At 46.2% G+C, this 15,588-nt stretch overlaps 3 protein-coding genes across 9 annotated transcripts in view; 2 read left to right on the top strand and 1 right to left on the bottom strand.

The window, feature by feature from the left end:
- Window positions 1–86: 86 nt before the first annotated feature.
- LOC146990464 (uncharacterized) lies at window positions 87–8,221 on the top strand. 7 transcript variants are annotated; one of them, XM_085794329.1, is made up of 13 exons: window positions 87–268; window positions 1,036–1,238; window positions 1,334–1,408; window positions 1,681–1,779; window positions 2,013–2,111; window positions 2,224–2,347; window positions 2,441–2,673; window positions 2,707–2,807; window positions 3,791–3,837; window positions 3,959–4,083; window positions 4,691–5,204; window positions 5,554–6,009; window positions 7,621–8,221. In XM_085794329.1, exons 1-13 carry the CDS (start codon window positions 265–267, stop codon window positions 7,833–7,835), a joined length of 2,295 nt encoding a protein of 764 aa, XP_085650455.1. In that variant the 5' UTR covers window positions 87–264; the 3' UTR covers window positions 7,836–8,221. The 7 variants fall into 7 exon arrangements, with proteins under 7 accessions (XP_085650455.1, XP_085650451.1, XP_085650444.1 ...); XM_085794325.1 differs by having other exon boundaries at window positions 2,704–2,807; XM_085794318.1 differs by having other exon boundaries at window positions 1,693–1,779; window positions 2,441–2,807.
- Window positions 8,222–8,295: 74 nt separating this feature from the next.
- Window positions 8,296–13,885, bottom strand: f2 (coagulation factor II (thrombin)). The gene is made up of 15 exons (XM_085794351.1): window positions 13,709–13,885; window positions 13,456–13,536; window positions 13,304–13,383; window positions 13,175–13,199; window positions 12,800–12,865; window positions 12,603–12,711; window positions 12,130–12,266; window positions 11,087–11,380; window positions 10,877–10,993; window positions 10,326–10,452; window positions 10,035–10,202; window positions 9,779–9,952; window positions 9,485–9,663; window positions 9,326–9,396; window positions 8,296–8,505 (listed from the first exon to the last, which is right to left on the bottom strand). The coding sequence occupies exons 1-15, from the start codon at window positions 13,800–13,802 to the stop codon at window positions 8,359–8,361; spliced, it is 1,869 nt and encodes a 622-aa protein (XP_085650477.1). The 5' UTR covers window positions 13,803–13,885; the 3' UTR covers window positions 8,296–8,358.
- LOC146990460 (uncharacterized) overlaps window positions 13,801–15,588 on the top strand; it is a 31,686-nt gene continuing 29,898 nt past the window's right edge. Inside the window, exon 1 of the mRNA XM_085803955.1 lies at window positions 13,801–13,878. Within this exon, the coding sequence (XP_085660081.1) occupies window positions 13,801–13,878 (78 nt within the window). The remainder of the gene's footprint in view (window positions 13,879–15,588) is intronic.

Genomic DNA, 15,588 nt, shown 5'->3' with positions numbered 1-15,588 from the left:
AAATTTGTATTTTAAAAGTTTGTCTAATATTCTGTTGATATATATATAATTTACTTTATTTTATTTATTTATTACGTCGGGTGTAGGTGAAACCGGAAGTGTGACCCATGTGTGCCATTCACTTCCGGTGAGGGAAGGGGCGTGGCCTCTGTTCGCCGGACTGTAAACACCAGTTAGCCGTTAGCTCCCGCAGCTAACTGACCGAGGTTTCAGACCGGAGCGGTGCCCAAAGTGAAGGACTGTGAGCGGCCGTGAAAAGACGGGATGGGTACGTGCCGATCGAGTGGATCGATCGCTGTGTTTTGATCAGGTTGCGTGTCATTTAACGGCCTCGGTAGCTCTCGGTACCGGGGCAACAGCTCGGTGCTAACGGAGCCAGACTCCACTGATAAAAAGAGTCATTTTGAGCTAAAGAGACGTTTAATGTCCATTAAAACTGTGGGAAACAGGAGCTCTGAGCCAGGTTTAATTGGCTGATATTTCGGCTTTAGTGTTGCACTTGCACGTGTGTAATAAAGTAGGATTTAATGAAAAGTAAATTAAAAAAAAAGTAGAAGTCAGAGGTTTTGCAGGGTGTGAACTGCTCCCTGTCTGTGTAGCCTGTTACAAGAGTTTAAAAACAAAGTGTTTACTCTGATGTCACAAAATCAAACCTCAGATCACATCTTTTCTATTTTTTAATATTTAATAGTTAATAACAGCTTCTCCTCTGCACTAATAATGATAAATAATGAACATTTATAAACATTATGAACCCAGTGTGTGTGACGCTTCACCTGCTCAGTATTTTATATGTAATACGTATTCTATATATAATTTGTACATTTTATATTGTTAATGATATATAATTATTTGTTATTCATAATGTTTCTCTTTAATATTATACTGCTGTGACAAATGAATTGAATTGTTGTCATAGTTACCTTCATACAAGTCTGATGAGCTCACAGTCGACTGTAACGTTGATAATGATGTAATGATGATGTAATGACCCATCTTTATTATGACCAATAACATGAAGATGTCACTCCTCAGCTCCTCCTCTCCCCCTCTCCTCCCTGCGCCTCCTCGTGCCCCCCCTCCGCCTGCTGACGGCGGCCATGTGGCAGGTCGCCCGGCAGCAGAGCGTGAAGCATTATGGGATGCTGGAGGACTTTGTTTCCCTGGTGACAGAGGCCGTCCCGCAGCTGCTGACGGAGCGACAGAGGAGCCTGTTGCTGCTGGCGCTGAGAGCCAAGGTGACGCTGCTGCAGCTCACCTGTTCACCTCTTCACCCGTTCACCCGTTCACCTGTATGTGACTCACTCTTCTTCTGTGTCTCCTCCCTCCTCAGGTGACCCTCTGTGACCCCGCCCCTCAGCCCATCCACGCCCACCTGGACAGGATACGCTCCGTCTCCGAGGCAACGGTGAGAATACAGGAATAAACGATGGGATGTTTCATTGATACCTGATATATATATATATATATATTTTAAAATCTTTTCTCAGGCGAGGATCATTTTATCTTTCTGTCTCATTTTATTTCTTTAATTTGAAAACACAGCACCCAGAATGCAACAGTCAAAAACAGACATGAACCATGTGACCTGCTGCAGTGGCTGCTGGGAGATGGAGGAGGATGAGCTGTTTCCATCATCAGATGTAGTTTATGTTGTTTACTAGTTTGTGTTTGTTTCAGCAGCAGCAGCAGCTGGATCAGCAGCTGGACGAGTGCTGCTCAGCCCTGTTGACTCTGACTGAGGCCGTGACTCCTGCAGACAGACGGCGCCTCCTGCAGGTCAGTGACAGGAACCGCAGCTCACAGAATCAACTATGTACAAAGAAAAAAAAATAAATAAAAAGTATATATACCCTATGCGTGTGTGTGCTGTCTCTCTCTGTCTTATACATTGGGTTAAACACAGTTTGGGTGTCATTAGGCAGTTGCAAGTTGTTTTATATAATGAAAAGTATAAATACACATAGTTTAATTAATGAATAATTAAATGAATCTCTCTCTCTCTGCTCCAGGAAGTGTTTGACCAGAGTTATGACTCCGCCCTTCAGTCCCTCGTGTCTGACTTCCTGTCCAGGATCGAGCAGCTGTTCCCGGTGCCAGACTTCAAACAGGTGTTGTTCCTCAGACTCTGCAGAACTACAGCTCCCATGATGCTCTGGGGGGAGCGTCACTCTGTTAATATGACGATAACAATAATAAAATCATGATGTTTGTGTGGCTCAGGCTGCGTCCTGGCTCGACGCCGCCCCTGGTGGCCTGGAGGAGTGTCTGCAGGAGGCGGAGTGGGAGGGGCTGAGGGAGCTGCTGACCAATCAGAGCTGTTCGCCGGGCCGAGCGACGAGCACAGGTACGACGTCACAGAGGAAACGATCAGGACGGGAAAGTCTCTGCTTCGATTCAAACTCCAATGTTTCTGTTTTTTTATGATTTTCTTCCTCAGTTTGTTGTGACACAGAGAAAATCCTCCTCTCCGCCTGGACACACCCACTCTTCACCAAACTGACCAATCCCGAGCCTCCTCCTGCTGCCGTGGAAACCGAGGTGCAGGTGGAGGCTCCTCCAGCTGTGGTGAGCCCCGTGCAGCCGGACGAGGAGCTGGTGAAGGTGGAGGTGGTGGTGATGACGGAGGAGGAGCAGGAGGAGACGCTGATCCAGGAGGTCGAGGAGGAGCAGGTGGAGGAGGAGGAGGAGGAGGAGGAGGAGGAGGAGCAGGAGGAGGAGGCATCCAATCAGAGCTCAGTGGGCGGAGACGACTGCGCCATCACACCGGTGGTGGTGGAGGTGGAGGTGGACGGGTCAGAACCAAGGTTATTATATATATATTATTATAGTTTAACATTTCATTACTTTTCATTTTTATTTAGTTTTTCAGTTTTTTATTTTACAAGTTAAAGCAGCAGTAAGCGATCCGGTGGTTTTGACTAACTTCTTGTCAGCCGATGGAGTTAGCAGTCCCCGCCCTCGTCCCTACGTCACCACATTCACGCGCATCCCTTGGCTGCACACACAGAGAGGACTGCCCCTTTACGCTGTTCTCTCTCCTCATTGGATAAAGGTTGTAGGATACAAGGAAAGTTTTCTCCTCGGCTTACAGCAGAGCAGAGTGACTGACAGACCAAACACTCTATATAAGTGATTGCTGTCGGAAGATAGAACTATTTAAGACTTATATTAAAGCAGAAGTAAGTGATATATTTGTGTTAATATAAGTCTTAAATAGTTATATCTTCCGACAGCAATCACTTACATAGAGTGTTTGGACTGAAACACGGGTCTGTCAGTCACTCTGCTCTGCTCTGAGCCGAAGAGAAAACATTTATCGTATCCTACAGTTTTTATCCAATGAGGAGAGAGAACGGCATGCAGGGCTGTGTGTCCAGCCAAGGGACGCCGTGAATGTGGTGACGTAGGGACGAGGACTGTTATGGTGCGTTCAAGGAAACTCGTATTTTTCCGACCGTGAAGTGGTACCAGTTCGATCTGGTACGAGTTCACCGGTCGGAAGTTACGAGTGGCCGTTATAGTGACTTTCACCGGTAAAACAGGTCAGAAAAACACGAGTGGGTTGCCTGAAACGCTACAAAGTCGTAAGTTGTGACTTGAAGCTGTAATTTACGATTTCAAAAGCCTGCCTGGAACGCAGCATTAGCGAAAACGACCGGACCACTTACTTCTGCTTTAACACAAACATTCCGCTTACTTCTGCTTTAACAAATGAATATATTAATTAATTAATTAATTGAACACTCAACCTTCAAAATAAAGTGTCATTATCACTGTTCCCTGTCAGGTTGAGGGAGTCACCTGGAAACTTAGCCGACCAATCAGAGGACACGGGTACAGCACACACACACACACACACACACACACACACACACACACACACACACACACACACAGACAGACTGACAATCTGTGTATTATTATTATTGACCTAAATCCCGCCCCTTCTCCACAGTCGACCAATCAGAGCCGCCCTGCACCGAGGTGGCAGCCAATGCTCTGTACAGCATTTCCCATAATTCCCAGCGTGTAGCTCACAAGTGTCCTCAGTGCGGCAAATGTTTCATCTACCGCTCTCAGGTGAGTGTGTGTGTGTGTGTGTTTAGTTTAGTTTATTATTCAGATCCCCATTAGCTGCAGCAAAGCCACACCTATTCTTCCTGGGGTCCAACAGTATCAAATATACAGTCAAAAATACAAAAACAGAAACACTATAAAAATTAAAAACAAAGAAAACAAAAACAAGTGAGCAATACGCCTCACCTAACAAAACAAAAACAGAGTGAGCGTTTCCACTTCGTTACTGTGCTTTATCCATTCTTTGTTAGTAATTATTCACACACTAATCCATATTGCATCCATATCTACATATTATATATGTATACAGTACATCATTCCACAATCAACTTACACTTCATATCATATTGCATATACATTCATTCTACAGCATATAGATTCATTCTGCAGCATACACATTATAATAACACATATATATATAAAAATATACAACATGTTATACATATAAATATACCATGTTTTCCTATTTTGCTAAATACCTTTTTATTAATATTTTGAATTGCTTTATGTTAGTGGTGAGTTGAGTTGACTGTGTGTGTATGTGTGTGTGTGTCTGTGAGTCCTGGTCACTTCCTGTTGTGTCACATGATTGACAGGCTGCTCTCCCCAGGTGATCCGTCACCTCAGAACCAACAAGTCCTGCGGTTCGGCTCTAACCGCCACAGGAGGAGACGCCAACCCGCAGAGTCGTGACCAGGAGCCCCGCCCACCTGCGCCCCGCCTCCCGGAGCCCCGCCCCCTCCGCAGCCACTCCTGCTTCCAGTGCAACGCCGTCTTCAGAACCAAAGCCGAGCTGCTGTCGCACCAGCGCAGCCACCGGGCGCGGCCCGTCTACCAGTGCGGCCAGTGCGACAAGGAGTTCCACCACCTGTCCAGCCTGACCAATCACAGGCAGACGCACCTGGACCGCGGCGGCTTCACCTGCAGCCGGTGCGACAAGGCGTTCGAGTCGGCCAAGGAGAGAGACGCCCACCGGCTGCAGCACCGCCTCCCGGACCTCACCTGCACCGTGTGCGAGCAGACGTTCAGCTCGCAGACGCTGCTGCTGCGACACCTGCAGAGCCACTCGGTGGAGGGGGCGGAGCCATGCTACAACTGTCGCTTCTGTGAGCAGAGCTTCTCAGGTAACCGCCGTCCACGGTCGCTGCCTAACCGTGTTTCCATCCACCTGTCGATCCAATTATCTGAAGATCAATAAAAATATTATTATTATTAATGTGAATAACGCCGGTTCAAGTGCGTTTCCATCTCAGACACTTAAATCCAATAAAAAGCTGTGCGTAATGACGTCATGCTGTTATTTATTGAATTGGGTTTTTTTGTACTAAATCATAAAATAGAAGGATGTCCATCCTTCATCTTTATCGTTTCCATAAGACATTTATAATTGGGTATTGCTTAATGTGATTAAAAAAATAAAAATGTGTTACAACATTCTTTCTGTATTTTATCTGATTGGTCGGTGCCCTCCAGGTGTGACCCAGCTGCGGATCCACCAGCGCACACACACCTTCCGCTCGTACCAGTGCGACCAGTGCAACAAGACGTACGGCTCGCTGACCGGCCTCCACTCGCACCGCGCCAGCCACTCGGCCGAGAGCCGCTTCCTGTGCCCGCAGTGCGGCAAACGCTTCAAGACCCGCGACGGGCTGGAGGGTCACCTGAGGACACACACCGGCGAGCGGCCGTACCGCTGCCCCTACTGCCCCAAAGACTTCACCGCGCTCGCCGGCCTCAACGTGCACGTGCGGCGCCACACGGGGGAGCGGCCGTACGTGTGCACGGTGTGCGGGAAGGGCTGGCCGTCCGGAGGAGACCTGCAGAAACACATGAGGACGCACACGGGCGAGCGGCCCTACGTCTGTCAGGAATGTGGGAAAGCCTTCTCCATCTCCTGTCACCTGACGGAGCATCGCAGGATCCACACAGGTGAGAGCACAGCGCTACGGGAGCCCGCAGGGACAAACTGAGCCATCACCTGGTGTCTGATCTTATAGTCACTCATTCTTTGATACAAACATTTATTAAATTGTCAGATTAATGATAATTATGTGTTGGGGGAAGATTCGGACATCTACTGTTTGACAACACACATCAAAATGCACAGACAATCAAAAATATAGTTTACAGAGAAGATAGATGGGTACAAAAAAGATACCCTCACCCTCACTCCCCACATTCAAGTCCCGGTTAAAAACATACCTCTTCTCCCAAGCCTATGACCTCCCCTACCCATAGCCGGTCTCTCCATCACCTCGCTCATTAATGTGTCACTGTGTACTGTCTCTCCCTCGACTCCCCCTGTATGTCTCTACCCTGTTTCTTTTGTGTCTTTGTAAGCGTCTTTGGGTTATTGAAAAGCGCTATATAAATTAAATGAATTATTATTATTATTGTTATTATTAAAGCAGAAGTAAGTGATATATTTGTGTTAATATAAGTCTTAAATAGTTATATCTTCCGACAGCAATCACTTACATAGAGTGTTTGGTCTGAAACACGGGTCTGTCAGTCACTCTGCTCTGCTCTGAGTCGAGGAGAAAACATTTATCGTATCCTATAAGTTTTATCCAATGAGGGGAGAGAACGGCATGCAGGGCTGTGTGTGCAGCCAAGGGATGCCGTGAATGTGGTGACGTAGGGACGAGGACTGTTATGGTGCGTTCAAGGCAACTCGTAACTCGTGTTTTTTCCAACCTGTGAAGTGGTACCAGTTCGATCTGGTACGAGTTCACGGGTCAGAAGTTACGAGTGGCCGTTATAGTGACTTTCACCGGTAAAACAGGTCGGAAAAACACGAGTGGGTTGCCTGGAACGCTACAAAGTCGTAAGTTGTGACTTGAAGCTGTAATTTACGATTTCAAAAGCCTGCCTGGAACGCAGCATTAGCGAAAACGACCGGACCACTTACTTCTGCTTTAAGAATATAATAAAATACATAGAAAAATAAAAAAAGAAACAAAATAATAGGCTCAGTCGGCAGGTTCAGATAAAAACTTGTCATAATGACTCAGTAATGTCTTGCTTTTTTTTGCTGTTAATTAAACTGAGAGCTTTAAACAAAGACTTTAGTTCCAGTAGAAAAGCAGCGATCTTAGCAAATCGTTTTTGTGAATAAAAAAATTCAACGTTCATTAGGTGTTCGAGAGCACCATCTTCTGGATGAACAAATAATGTCTGTAGACAGATTGAAAAAGTGAGACTCAAGATCTCTCCAAAATCTTTTTGATATGTCACAACCAAAAAGTAAATACAAAATTGTTTCTGTATTATTTTTTACAAAGAGTACAGGAGTTGTCAACATCTGTAAATTTAGCAATAATACAATTCACAGAGTAGACGGGATGTTATGTAGGTTTTGTTTGAGATCTCTTCTTTCTTTAAAAACACTGGCGAATATGTTTATTGTTAGATTTTTTATCTGTTAGTTCAGTTCCATCCAGCATCAGTTCAGGATGAGTTCACCACCTGGTCACTTCCTGTTTCACCTGTAACCACCTTGTTGTTGTTGTTGTTGTTGTTGTTGTTGTGTTTCTGCAGGGGAGAAGCCGTTCGCGTGTCCTGAGTGTGGGAAATGTCTGCGCAGGAAGTTCGACCTGAAGAAACACATGTTGTCTCACAGCAACGTCCGTCCCTACGCCTGCTCCTTCTGCCCCAAGAGCTACACCCGCAAGACTCACCTGAACAGACACCTGCTGACCCACCGGACCAATGAGACGGAGGCGACGGAGACGGAGACGGCCGGCGAGACCTGAGACACGTCTGACGTCACTGAATGAGTTTTACCTGTGTTTGACTGAAGGATGGGTTCTGGATGTCGTTGTTTGGTCACCACGGTAACCGTCACTCACTGCAGCCGTTTGATGATGTGTGTTGTCATGAATGTGTCCGTGTGTGTGTGTGTGTGTGTCCAGCTCTTTTACACATCACACAGAATCAAGTTAAAAGTCTTATTTTGAAAGTCATTTCCTGTTTAGAGATGAAGCTGCTGCAGATGTAAAAACAAACAGTTATTTTCTTGTATTTGTTCATCGACACTACTTTTAACTGATTATTATAATTAACACTGAGAGACTCGGTGTGTGTGTTACCATGGAGATTTTGTATCTGTGCTTTTATAAAAGCTGCTGTGCCAGATTTCGGTCTGTGACTTTGAACTGTTCACTTCCACGTGTTTTTTTTTTACTCGACAAAAACTTGCTCAGAGCCAAAAGCTAAAGGAACAAACTTTATTAGCATCACGACACTTGACGACAGGAAGTGAAGACTGATAGGTGCTCAATCCTTTTTGGCCTTTTCGATTACTTTCTTCATCCACCTGGTCATCCTGAACAGGTGAGTGTAGAAGCCGTACTTTCCGTCCCGGTCGCAGCCTTCGCCCCACGACACGATGCCCATCTGATACCAGCGGTTCTCTGCCGGGTACTGCACAGAAAACACACACACAGGTTCACACACAGCCGGAGATTCACATTCACACAACTGATAATGATTGGCTGATCAATTAATCCAAGTGATGATCAACGAATAGAGGATCTTTTTTTCAACATTTGCACATCACAGGAGGAGCTGCTGCTTGTTCAGGTGATAAAGTAAATCTTCTCATTGGATCAGTCAGCTTTTATTTTATAGACCAATTAATAAGTTAATAATGAACAAAACAACATATTGATCAATATTGATCATAATAATGGGTATTTAGCCGAGGATGACAGCAACAGGCTGAGCTTGATGACGTAGTGAAGTAGCGTGGGATCATGGGAGTTGATGTCTTTGTCTCAAACAACAACAAAAAAACAGGTAATTATCGGTTTCACGTTAAAAAAATCTGAGTTTTTGTTTATTTAAAAAAAAAAAAAAATCCACCAGTGCAATATGGCGGACAGGTGACGTCACGGAGCAGTAAGGCGCAAACTAGGAGCCGCCATTATTCCTTCAACATGAGATCATCCGGTGATTTCCAATAAAAATCAATCAATAAAAAAAAAAAAACAGAGTCTAAACAGTCTTTTAAAAAATAAAAAAATAAATTTCGTTGTGGCTACTTCCGGCAGGCAGCCATTGTTCTGACGTCATCATCCACACAACGTCATCACGCCACAGCAGATTTAAACATTCTGGATCCCATGAGTGCACCAACTTCTGTGTTGTTTTAGAAGTTTCAGTGTGTTTACGTTTGATTGAACTGAACTAAGTTTAAAGGAAGTGTTTCAGGTTGTTGTTGAGTTTGTGATGTCATCCTCACCTTCATCACAAACGGTCCACCGCTGTCTCCCTCACAGGCGTCACCACGCTCAGTGTCCTCGGGTTTGAAACCTAAACATGACGGGACGTGTCAAACAGGTGAAGGACTGGATCAGGTGTGTGGAGCAGGAGTCATGTGACGATCCCGTCTGTCACTCACCTGCACAGAACATGTTGTCTGTGATCCTGACCGATGTGGATTTGCGGCAGATTTCCTGGTCCACAATTGGCAGGTGGATTTGCTGGAGGACGCCAGGTAGATTTCTTGCCGATGGGTTCCAAGTTTCCTTCAGGTTCCCCCAGCCGGTCACTCGTCCTTTAAATCCCTCGGTCATCAGACTGTGGGGAGGAAACACTGTCAGCTGATTCAGAAAACCCCGTCTAAAGGTACAAGTGTCCAGACACAGCTGATAATAAAACAGGTGTTTTGTTTTGTTTGTGGGCGTGTCCTTACTCCTGGGCCACCTTCCTGCTGGGAAGGCAGACGGGGAAGATCTGATCGGTGAAGGTGACGGGACGTCTCAAGTGCAGCAAAGCGATGTCACGGTTCAGGTTTTCCTTCCAGTTGTACCTGGGATGGACGATGATTTCATCAATCGCCACGATCCTCTCGGTGCCGCGCTCAAACCTGGAGGAGGAGGAGGAAACGTCTGGCTCAGTCCACCACACGGCCACATCATGTGCTCACTTCAGGTTAGTATCAGTCTTACTTGGCTCTGTCATGTTTGCCCAGGCGGACCAGGATGTCAGCGCTGGTGAAGTTCTTGCCCCAGGGCGGGTAGAGGATGCAGTGAGCGGCGGTGAGGATCCACTGGTCACTGATCAGACTGGCGCCACACAGCAGCTCCTGAGGGGAGCGCTTGTACAGCATCACCTGCCTGCACCAGGAGAACCGTGGTAAGACGTGATGGCAGTGCTGTGTGCTCTTTTTTTTTTTTTTTACATGTTGTTAACAAGGATGTTTGAATGGTGTGTTTGCCATAGTGACAGCTTGTGGTTACCATGGTGCTGAGGCCACTTCTGCGTCGTCGCCCCCAACGATACGTTTGTCTCTGTACGAATCCAACAGCTCGTCCTCCTTCGCGTCCTTCTTACTAATCTTTTCAAACAGGGGGCGCAGTCCACAGTCTGCAACATCAGCAGTCAGTTAGCCAGCTAGTTAACCAGTCAGTCAACCAATCAGTTAACTAGTCAGTCAACCAATCAGTCAGTTAACCAGTCAGTTAACTAGTTAGTAAAAGGGTCAGTCAGTCAACCAGTCAGTCAACCAGACAGTTAACCAGTCGGTTAACTAGTAAAAGGGTCAGTCAGTTAACCAGTCAGTTAACTAGTCAGTCAGTTAACCAGTCAGTTAACTAGTTAGTAAAAGGGTCAGTCTGTTAACCAGTCAGCCAACCAGTTAGGAAAAGGGTCAACCAATCAGTCAGTCAACCAGTCAGTCAGCCAATCAGTAAAAGGGTCAACCAATCAGTCAGTCAGCCAGCCAATCATTAAAAGGGTCAACCAATCAGTCAGTCAACCAGTCAGTTAACCAGTTGGTCACATGACTCACCACTCTCTCCTTCTCCAAATGAGCGAGGGTTGAAAAAGGTTTTCCTGGAGGCTCCCAGGACGGAGCGCTCCCTCTCTCCGGTCTGTACTTTCAGCAGGTCGCCAAGCAGCGAGTCCTCTGGGAGACAGACAGGTGAGAGACACAGAGACAGGTAAGAGCTGGACAGTGACACCTGTGTGCTGTATGCTCAGGTGGGACTGGTAAGATTACCACAGATCTCCAGGTCACACATGTCCACGGTCACGTTTCCAGATACCTCTACGTAGCACCAGGGGCCCTCAGGGTCGTTGTCAGGGTTACGGCACTTGTTACTGACTAGGCGGACCTCAGGCATGAACTCCTTGTCCTGGCTGAGGGCCACGGCCACAGGTAACGACCACGGCAGACAGGTGTGGCCCCCCAGGGTGACGTCCAGGTCGCCTCTGTAGTCTACGCCATAGTTGGGCAAACACTGTCCAGTTTTGACTGGCTCAGGGGCCACAGTGGGTGGGACGAAGGCCTCACCTGGATGGAGAGAGTGATTTTCATTGGTCTCATTCGGTTATTCCTTCGTAGAACTACAAGCAGTACTAGCTGCAATCAGCAGGAGTTAGCAGTAGCACTGCATGTGGTTAGTAGTACTAGCTGTAGGTAGTAAAACCATAGAAGTAATACTATCAGCAGTTAGCAGCAGTACTAACAACAGCTAGTAAACGTCTAGCTGTAGTTAGCAGTACTACCTAGCTAAAGCTAGTTAACCTCTAGCTGTAGTCAACAGTACTAGTAGTAGTTTAGCAGCTGTAGTGGTAGTTGGTGTAGTGTAGTTAACAGTACTAGCTGACTACAGCTAGTTAACTTCTAGCTGTTGTTAGCATTACTAGCTGTAGTTAGTAGGCTACAAGGTGCATTTAGCAGTAGCCTACTCTAACTACAGCTTGTTAGCTTTTAGCTGTAGTTAGAAGTTAGCTGTATAGTAGTATTGTAAAAGCAGTACTAGCAGGTGTAGTTAGCGGCACTAGCCGTAGTTAGTGGTTTAGTTAGCAGTACTAGGTGTAGAGCAGTAGGCTACTAGCTAACTACAGCTAGTTAATTCTAGCTGTAGAACAGTAAGGTTAGTAGTTCTAGGTGTAGTTAGCACTAGGTGTAGTTAGCGGCACTAGCTGTAGTTAGTAGTACTAGGTTTAGTTAGCAGTACTAGGTGTAGAGCAGTAGCTGACTACAGCTAGCAGTACTAGCTGTAGTTAGCAGTACTAGGTGTAGTAGCAGACACTTGCCACATATTGGCACCCTGCAGGCCTCTTTCTGGACTGTTGGGTCCTGCGTGAAACACCAGGGTCCCTCAGGACGTTTGTCAGGGTTACGACAGAAGTTCTCCTTCAAGTTACTGTTTGGCTCGGAGGTGTTGAACTCCCTACAGACAGGAGGCAGACAGACAGGTGAGTGACAGTTTAACAGTTCAATTTCAGTTCTGTAGTGTTTTAGTTTGATTTTTAAATGATCGAGTTGGTTCATTGGCTGGTATGTTACATTACATTGTCAGTTAGGATGTTAGTTTCTTGGTGAGGGAGGTAATTAGGCCTAGCCTACTAGTAAACAAAGTAGCTACTTGTGTGGATAGATGAGTTGTTGTTGTTAGTTTTCTTAGTGACTTATTTGACAAACCTGTAGTCAGTCAGTCAGTTAGTGTTCGGTTAATTAGTCAGTCAGTCAGTCAGTCAGTCAGTCAGTCTGTTAGTTACCTAGTTACCTAATGATGGGATGTGGGAAGGTGTGTGCCCAGCTCTGACACGGTCTCCCTGCCACTGTGATGTTGACATCTCCTTCATAATTCAACCCCGTACCGAAAATACACTGACCTGAGGAACACACACACACCAATCATGTTGTTGCATTTGTGCATTTTATCATACTTGACTACGTTTATTTATGTTTATTCATATTTACCTTCTATGCATTGTCTGACAGTGTTAATGTTGTCTTGAGATCTTGTAATTTCATTTCCTTTACAGTCTGGAGACAGACAGACAAGTCAGAGAAAGACAGGTGAGAGAGAGACAGACAGATAGTTGGTGTGTACTCAGAGTTGTGTAAATTTCAGTTGTGGACTTTGCTCATGTTTGTTCAACACAACAGATTAAACACAGTTAATCCAGATCAGAACCGAATCCACTAGAACTGTGCAGGCTCCTGTTGTTGTACTGACAAATACATAAGGGAGAGGTTCTCCAGGTTCTTCAGTGCTGTGTACTTAGAACATGTGTGTGTGTGTGTGTGTGTGTGTGTGTGTGTGTGTGTGTGTTTTGGAGCAGCAGAACTCACCCAGGTACTTGGCCCAGAAGGTTTCCTGCAGGGAACAGAGGCCGTTTTGTGGTTAGTTGGTGTGATCAGAACTGTTGTGAGGTTCTCTGACAGAAACAGTGAATGAGCTCAGAATAAAACGGGTCGTACTGTTTTAGCCACGTCCTCGAACACCTCTCTGGCCTCTTCGTGGTCACAGATTTCCTCCACACATTCTCTCTCCAGGTTCCCTACAGAGACACAGAGACACCTTCACCACATCTGTCTTAAGACGGTCACCTCTGACCTTTCAGGGAGGTTACCTGGTTTCAACTCCTCGAACATCTGATTGGCTCGTCTGTTCCGGACCAGAACCTGCGTGGCTCGCTGGCTGCTGAGGAAGACTGTAGAGAGACAACCAGTTGATTAAAACCTCCAGAAGTGAAAACTGAGAGCTGGTGACCGGTACCGTCTCCACAGATTGAAAGTTAAACCAACAACAACTGTTTCTCATGTAGAAAATAAAAATATGTCAATTTCATACAGATTATTATGGTCTGTACAAACGTCCAGTACCTCCGCTGTCAGCTTGGGCGCCATGGTCTGTCAGGCAGCTGTGTAGCACAAACAGCAGCAGAACAGCAGCTGGTTTGGATGTGGGCTCCACCATGGTCCAGACCTCCAAACAGAACCTCAGAACCAGATCCAGCAGACTCTCCTCAGTCCGTCTCTGCGCCTCAGTCTCGGTCTGTGTCTTTGTCTGTGTGGTGGGGGGAGTATTGACCAGAGGGTCAAAGTATGACTGAGTCGGACATGTTTAATGTCGCTGTGTTTACTTTGACTCACCTGCTGCGTTCAGGACCACTCAGTGTCTCTGCTGACGGACATGGACTCAGTGTCCACTTTGTTAGGAACACAGCTGCACCTGCTGCTGTGGAGATCAGACAGGAACCAGAAGGATCTACACACTGTCTTGTGTTTGAAATGGTTCTTAAGTAAAAGTATGAAACTCTTGAGTTTTAACTACAGGCCTCCAACTGATGATGTTGACCAAATTACCTGATGATCATTTTATTTATTGATTGATTGATAGAAATAATCGGTCAATAGTTGTCACAGAGCTCAGAGTGAAATAAGATGAAGGCTTATTATTGGATAGTTTCATCATCTTTCATGGTGGCGTCAGAAGGGAAAGGTCAGGGATCATTGTCACAACGATTAAATGGTTTCCGTGGTGTCGACAGTGATTGTTGGAACTTTTTGTCCCTGAGCTGTTTGAAAACTCGTCAGCTGTGTAAATGAACAGAGCGTGGGATGTTGCAGAGGTCAGAGGTCAGACTGTGTCACAGCTGTAACGCCGGCACAAACAACAGAACGAGAACAACTGAAACTAAAATGACGGTGATGCCGCCGAGCTGCTATCGACCGACCGATCTCAGCACGAAGTCACAGCAAACATTTGTTTTACAGATATGGAGGTGAAAGTCTATCGTCCACTGGTGGATCACACATCACTGTACAGACCCCTGGGGGCTCAGTAGCGCCCCCCACAGACTAACATGTTCACTACACTCAGTTAACAGGAGGCCTGAGCCTGTGGGGAATGGACAAACACTGAGCCACAGCAACAGTTGAAGGATAGTAACTGACCCAACACAATGTGATATGGTCAGATTCATTGTGTTCAGTCAGTGTTACTTTGCAGGACAAGTCCACGACCTTTGACCTCTGCCCTGTCTGACCAAAGTCTGACCAACACTGTCCACAGGTGACTGAGGTCAGCCACTAGTCTCCATCAAACAGAGGTGTGTGTGACTGACAGGAAACAGCGACAGCGACGACCTTCAGAATAAAGACGTTGATGCTGATAAGAGGTCAGGCTTATCAGAGAAGGAAGCTACTGCAGCTTAAATATTAATGACGATAAAGTCATATTAAACTGCAGCAGCTGAACTTTGAGCTGCAGGTTTTATAACAGACTCTGAGCCAGGACTTGAACTGGACACAGACCTTGTACTTCAGTTATTCAGTTATATCAGTTATTACTGCTGTTTCCAACCGAAGCTTATCAGACTCTTTCATTGAGGCCTGATCCTGAAGGGAAGAACCAAGAGTTTGATTGTGGCACTTATCAAATCAGTTTTATTGAGAGAGGTCATTAGGGATTGGCCGGTTGAACTAATTGGCGGGCCCGGGTCCGTTAGCCCCGCCCCCAACACCGCACCTGGTTTCAGGGTGTTTCAGAGTGACAGTAGCCTGCACACACTCAGGACAGGTGAAGCTCAACAAGCAGAAGACTTCAGCTCCCGGTTTCTCCACAGACCTGGTCCCGATCCAGAAAGCTGCAGAGGGAACAATCTGAGTAAGTGGACCTTTGAGTGGTTACAGTCTCTGATGTTTGATCTTCATCACTGACGAGTTGCTTTTTGTTTGTTTGTTGGCGTGTTGACGTGGAC

Source organism: Trachurus japonicus, chromosome 2 (assembly GCF_045865225.1).
Source record: "Trachurus japonicus isolate A0001 chromosome 2, Traja_1.0".
Taxonomy (NCBI): Eukaryota; Metazoa; Chordata; class Actinopteri; order Carangiformes; family Carangidae; genus Trachurus; species Trachurus japonicus.
The sequence above is the reverse complement of the archived record's forward strand: the minus strand, read 5'-3'. Positions and strand labels throughout refer to the sequence as shown.

Excerpts from the sequence above, each read along its gene's own strand:
- LOC146990464 (XM_085794293.1), top strand. Across the intron at positions 1,409-1,680 it reads GCTCCGTCTCCGAGGCAACG|CAGCAGCAGCAGCTGGATCA; the intron begins GTGAGAATACAG and ends TGTTTGTTTCAG. Across the intron at positions 1,780-2,012 it reads ACAGACGGCGCCTCCTGCAG|GAAGTGTTTGACCAGAGTTA; the intron begins GTCAGTGACAGG and ends TCTCTGCTCCAG.
- f2 (XM_085794351.1), bottom strand. The coding sequence starts at position 13,802 with ATGGTGGAGCCCACATCCAAACCAGCTGCTGTTCTGCTGCTGTTTGTG. Across the intron at positions 12,267-12,602 it reads TTCCCACATCCCATCATTAG|GGAGTTCAACACCTCCGAGC; the intron begins GTAACTAGGTAA and ends TCCTGTCTGTAG. Across the intron at positions 9,664-9,778 it reads AGCAGGAAGGTGGCCCAGGA|TCTGATGACCGAGGGATTTA; the intron begins GTAAGGACACGC and ends TCCTCCCCACAG.